The 6412-nt window shown below is 50.8% G+C and overlaps 1 protein-coding gene across 2 annotated transcripts in view; it reads right to left on the reverse strand.

The window, feature by feature from the left end:
- The window catches only part of LOC100679306, a 59120-nt gene extending 57755 nt beyond the window's left edge, over positions 1-1365 (reverse strand). For both annotated transcript variants that reach the window (XM_003426969.5, XM_003426968.5), the window contains exon 1: positions 1014-1365. In XM_003426969.5, the coding sequence (XP_003427017.1) occupies positions 1014-1080 (67 nt within the window). In that variant the 5' untranslated portion in view covers positions 1081-1365. The remainder of the gene's footprint in view (positions 1-1013) is intronic.
- Positions 1366-6412: the final 5047 nt, after the last annotated feature.

A 6412-nucleotide genomic window follows, 5' to 3' on the forward strand; every position in this document is an offset into this window, starting at 1 on the left:
CGATTTAAGCGGCCATTTAACCGGCTACTACTGCCGCTCACGGTATATAGCTCTCTCCGGCATGTGCCTACGCGACCGAATAGTGCTTCGCGCCGTGTTTTTTCTTCCTCCTCCTCCTCCTCCTCGAGTCGCGTATGTGCCGTAGTAAAGAGTGTACGCGAGGAGGGAGAGAGCACGTGCAGCGCATAAGTTCGGCCGACATCTGCCGGTAAGGGTCTGCAGTTTCTTATGTACGTCCGTTCGGTCGTTCGTTCCTCCTTTTTTTCTTCTGCTCGCTGGTGTGTTTTAACTGCGAACCAAGTGCCATAGTCACGCTGTTACTGAAACGCGCGCGGGGAGAGAATTTATTATCCTTATGGATAAGATAATCGCTGCGCTGTGCTTCAACATGGTGTGGGAAGTCTCTGCTGCGAGCTGTGAAATTTGTTTAATCAAATTGTGCAGGCGTTGGATGTAATGATTGTCGCCGTCGGGAAATCCAATTAGCTGCGTTGGATTCGACGTTTGTTCACGTGTGTTTTTAATATTATGTCGTTAAAATACACTACTCGGTAACTGGCGAGAGTTAATTGGATCTCATGAAAATTCGGTTCGTATCGATCACCCAACAAACATAAATATCGCAGCTCTCTATTTGATTAACGCATCCTCTGTATTTGCGAGGAGCTTTTTCACCCCAAAGTTCCGAGTGACGTAAGAACGGTGTAGCGCTGGAATAAGCGAAAAATGTCTAATTTAAAGTAACGAGAGAGAGAGAGAGAGAGAGAGAGAGAGAGAGAGAGAGAGAGAGAGAGAGAGAAAGCCTTGAGCCGGTTGCATGTCCCACGCAAGCACGTTTCATTACTTTAGAACAGAGAAAAGATAGTACACTCGTTTACTAACGCCGCATTCGCTCGCGTATACACACATAGTTCCGCAAAGTCAATGACTTCCTTGGCTCTATCATCGCGTTCGCGTTCGATGACCCCTGGACGCGTACCTATAAGATAGATCACACGTGACAATATACGAACCTTGAAAGTGTCCGATAAGCAGCGCAGCGAAGACGAGGAGGCAGCCAGAACTCGTGGGCCGGGCCATGCTGTCGCGTGGCCCCGTCCCTCGGCGGGGCAATCAGCAACAGTCTCCAGGAGCTTTTAAAATCCGCGCGAGCCGCCTATTGTCCCCTCAGCCCACCTGCATGTCTCCACTCACTCCAACCCGGAACGCTCTCCAGATCCCCGGCGAGCTTGCGCGCGCGCGCGTGATTCAAACGTGACCCGTAATGTCTATACGTACTGCCCGACGACACACAGAACCAGCCAAATCGGTATACATACACATGCGCGCGCACTGTGCGGAGCGACCGCGCGAGCCAAACTGAGAGCTCTCGGCGCGCTCTCTAGCTCGCGGTGCGCCGAGAGCGCGGCGGACTCCCCCTCCCCTCTCCGCGCACGCGCCGCTTACATAGCCCCATAGCGTGGCGGTGCACATCAGCCGCGTGTGTGTACACTCTTATAGCTGCGGAGCGCATCACCTGGCGCAAGTCAGGCTCTCACCTGTCGGCCTCCGCACACGCGTCCGGATACGAGGCGCGCACCTTTTTTTCGAGGGCACAGCCAGCGCGTGCTGCCGGGGGTGCTTGTCGCGCGGACCAGCTATGTACGGAGCAACAGATGGGAAGCGCGACGATTTCGACTCTTTGCGGGGGTATAGGTTGCATATAATTGAAAAGAACGACCTACTGCTGCTGCGGCGTTTAAACGCGTAGTGCGGATTCGAGCATCGATTATCGATTCCATAATTGATAATTCGGCGAGCTGGTAGCAAGAAAGCCGCCGAGTGTGTAGAGAGAGAGAGAGAGAGAGAGAGAGAGAGAGAGAGAGAGAACTCTGGAAGAATCAATATTACACTCGCGTCGGGGTGCATTAATTATAGAGCGCTCGCGTACTAGGTCATTCTTAAGTAGCCCTCTCTCTCCAATAACGTACGTATATGCCCTCTCGGTCATCGCACAATCCGACTACTTAAGCTCGCGTGGTCATTCAGCGCGGTATATTCAGCACTCCATCGCCAGAACCGTTATTACAGCGAACTTGTATTAAATAGGCGCGCTTCGAAGTTGGGAACGATTAATGCACCACGCGCCGTTTTTTCCACTCGCTCGAGAGCTGCTGTCGATAATCGAGCTGGGAAAACGCGCCAATTTCGCAGTTTCCCCGATCGCAAGCAAACACACTTATACACGTATGCGCGTTACGTATAAATAGCAAGACTCGTCGGTTTATGAAAGCGTATACTACGCGAGAGGAACACGAAGTTTGTATACAGCGAAGTGGGCAGACGAGCCAAATATCCCGGTGGAATGACTTCATAGCCGAACGAAAGCGTCGATGATCGCGCGCTATTTTTGAAAACTGTGTCGCGCGCAAACGCTCTTGTCTATGTGGCGAAAACAGAGCCAACGGCTACCAGCGCATCGCGTTTATTACACGACGCGCAGCTCGTTGCGAAAAAATTACGAGCGGAGGTATAAAATTTCACGGCGCTTGTATGTACAGAGCTCTGGGAGCTGCTCTCCAAATCAGGTCGGCAGCTCGATCTTCTTTTGATCGAGTTAGCGGAGGACGAGGTATCTGGGCCGCGCATCGTTATTATACATATGCGTGTGTGTTCGTCGAAATAGCGCTGACGTGATACGAGATTCCGCGATCGGGTGTATTTCTCGGGAAAGTTTGCAGGAAGCTATTTATACATTTACTATATACATACGAACGACATGTTGAAAAGCGCGATATAACATCGGGGACTTTTTCTCAGCGAACTTAGGTAAAGCACGATGAGCGAATTTCGAACTCGTAAACGAGTTGCCGTTTATCTGCGTATACGTGGAAAAGGAGTCCTCGCGACGGGAAGTCATTCGGCGCTTATCAAAGTGGCACACACACCGAGAGCTTTCGCCTCGCGTTGTCACTCAAGTTATACGTTATACGCTTGCGCTTTGAAAAAGAAAAAAAATATCGCGAAGGAAGACGCTACGCGATATCTCGACTCGTTAACTGCTCGCCGATTAGATTCGGATCGATGCCGAGAGCGAGAGCTAGGATCAAGAAGCGGCAAATCGAGTTTGGAAAAGAAAAAGGCTGCGGTAGCAGCTCGCGCGGGCGAGCATCAGCGACGAATTAGATCGTCTCTGCGATCCCCGCTCTTAATTGGAGCCCTTTAGTAAAGTCAGCGGCGCTCGTTTGAGAGGACGACGCGATTACGTTTTCGCGCGTATAAAACGACCGCTGTAATTTCGAAGGCAGAAAACTACTAATCGCTATGCACGTGTATCTACGCCGACGCACTCGAGGTGTCGTCCTTTTGAGCGATTTAATTTGTCCCATTTAAAAGCGCAGACACAAACGCGGCGAGTAGGTGTCTCGCGTAGATCCGAAAAATCAGTGAAAAAAGCAGCCTCCAGCCAGCGATTCGCTACAAGTCGAAACACGTTTCCGCTTTCGGTGAACTCTCCCGCTCACTTTTGCGGTGAAACTTGCGCCGAATCAAAGCATTCTCCAGCGGGCTCTCGAGAAAACCGCAGCCGCCGCATCGGTGTTAACGCTCGGCGCGCGAGTTCATTTTTTAATTGAAATGAGGGAAAAGCCAAGCAGTGGTGTACGAGCGCGAGAGCAAGTAGGTGAAACAGCGTCGCGTCAAAGGGAAATCGACAGCTGCTGCGGCGCTGCAGCGAGCTATATAGAGCTCGTTGGTTTATCGTAATGCGAGACCGGCACGCACTGCAGCGCGCGAGTTCAAAGACTGCAGCTAGCTGCAGTCGCACGCGCAATTAAAAGAGCACACTTTTTTGCCTGAAGGATATTTAGCAGATTTCGCGTCACGCGCTCTGATGTTTATATACATATAGCGTGACGTGTATAACGTCAGCTGTGCGCGGCTGCAAGCGCGGGAGCGTTAAAATTTTCAGGTCGTTCGACATTCAAAGGGCAAAGAGAAAGTATGTAGGTGTAAACACACATACAAGCGCGCGCGCTCGACCAAGGAAAAACGCACAGCCGCTGATTTTGCTTTGACGTTTGCTCTGGCGTGCACGAGCCCTCGACCGCCTCTTGCTTCCGCCGCCGCCGCTGCTGCTGCTGCTGTGTGTGCGTGTGTTTGTGCGCGCGCTTTAAAGCTCCGTCTTTTCAAATGGACCACTGGTAATAGGGCTGCGCGCAGGCTCGAAAAACACAAAACGCCGCTGCGGAAAACTGTGACACGTATGCGTGTAGCCGGGCGATCTTTTGCCAGACGAGGCGAATGGTTTTAAATTGCGAGGGACTGTGTATTATACGTCGCCGATAAATTACATCAAAGAAATATAAGCTATAGGTGCGTGACATTTGTTTTCGCGACGTTATTCCCTCCCGAAATATAGTGTCGTTCTCGCATCAAGATTTCGAATTCACGCAACGTCCAGCAGCTCGTCTCTGTCCGCTATAAAGTTTCCTACTCGACTCGTGGAATCGGCGCACGAGAGCTAAAGAGAGCGCGGAGCGTGCAAAAGTATACGGTGTTGCGTATATCCCCGAAGCTAAGTTTACTATTGTGCTTTACGGCTAGGAAAATCATGCATGGCAAGCCAAGAGGAACGAACATCTGCCCGCGGTGTGGAAAAAAGAAAGCTGCAGCGTACGCGCGCCGCGACCTCGGTAATAAACTGACCGCTGGCTTGTACAGCGTACACTGCTTCATCTTTTAATATCCCACTTGTACACATCTGTCCGTACTTACTCGCGCGATTTTATTGCGCTCGGCTTACCAGGTATGATTTTGCGAAATGTTTTTAAATTTAAAAGTATGGAGAGTGAGGAGCTTTCGAATCGAATGTATTTGAAAATTCATTTAATCAGTAGTCTGCAAACATCCGGTGTACCAATTAACGCGCGAAAAAGTTAGCTTGGGATCAGTCCAGAGCGCGCGAAATAACAAAGATCTCGCCTGAATTCAAGCTCGACAACAATATATTCGAAGCAGCGCGAACGCGGTAATTCAATCACGAGTATACATGTGCGCAGCGCGAGTTATATATACTGTTACCCCCGCGAGAGGGACGACAGTAGTCGCTGGCTGGCTGGCTGGCAAACAATGACGAAGCCCCGTGTGAAAATGTGTCGCGAGGAAATGAAATTCTCCAGTTGTAAGCTAAAACGAGCGGGGGGTATTAAATGCACGCACGCGAAGGACCTCTGCGCGCAAAGCCTTGCCCCGCCGACGACGATCCATAGATGGAGCGAGAGAGAGAGAGAGAGAGAGAGAGAGAGAGAGAGAGAGAGAGAGAGAGAATGTGGAACCGCCGAGGACGCCCTCGAGCGACGGCCGAAGCAAGCAGCTCGAGCGACGCAACCTTCCGAGCAGCACCTGCGCCGAGTACCGACCGAGTAGGCTAACCTGCTGCTACTGCTACCTCGATATACGTAGGTATATAGCAACTGGTGCTATATATCTGCGGGGCGCGCAGGTGAGCTCAGGTGCAAAGAGAGATGGATGAGCTTACCGACGCAGGTGGCGCGGACGGCGCTCTCGGCGAATTTTACTGACAGCTGCGCGGTTCGCTGTATTTTTTTTAACCTCGACTGTATTGGTTCATCGATTTCCTTTTTTTCCAAGGGTTTGAATATCGACTAGCGGCAGTTCTGCGGATGGACGGACGGTTGTTAAAAGGATGAGAATATTCCATAGAGCGATTATTAAAACATTTTTTTGATCCAGTTGCTGTCAAAGTTCGCTGTATGACTGAATATTTGAAGGTTTGAGTCGTTTATTTTCAAATAGAGCGACGAAGTTCATTGAAAAAAGAAAAAAATTGGCTCCCGGTGCTCTCAGAATCTGAACGAAAAATGTACAGGATCGGAAAAGAAACCGCGTTCGTTGTGGCGTTCGCGGAAAAAAACGAGAAAAAAATGTTACCGCTGTCCCGTTGCAAGTGGAAAAAGCCATACGTCGTCAGACAGGTCGGTATATTGGCTTTATGAAGCATAAATCCCGCAGTTTCTCGATTCCCCCCATCAGCCGCAATCAATCTTTCATCAGTCACATGGCTTTATATTCCGCGCAGCTGAAAAGTACAAATGAAACTCGCGCGGAGGAATGCGTCGCCCGCGCGCGTAATGGACTATCTGCGGGCAAGTGCACCTCGGATGCGCGAAATACCAGCTTTCCTCCTCTCTCGCTTTACGGCTCGCAATTTTGGCTGTCCGGCTAGAGCAGCCTGGGGGGCTCTTTCTCGAGGTCGTCGGCCAGTGATACTCTCTCTCTCTCTCTCTCTCTCTCTCTCTCTCTCTCTCTCTCTCTCTCTCTCTCTCTCTCTCTCTCTCCCGCTCTCTCTTATAAGGAAGTAGGACGCGAAACCACCCGGAGCCGCTGATTAAATGGAGCTTCGGGGCTTGTG

Source organism: Nasonia vitripennis, chromosome 5, assembly GCF_009193385.2.
Source record: "Nasonia vitripennis strain AsymCx chromosome 5, Nvit_psr_1.1, whole genome shotgun sequence".
NCBI classification, from domain to species: Eukaryota; Metazoa; Arthropoda; class Insecta; order Hymenoptera; family Pteromalidae; genus Nasonia; species Nasonia vitripennis.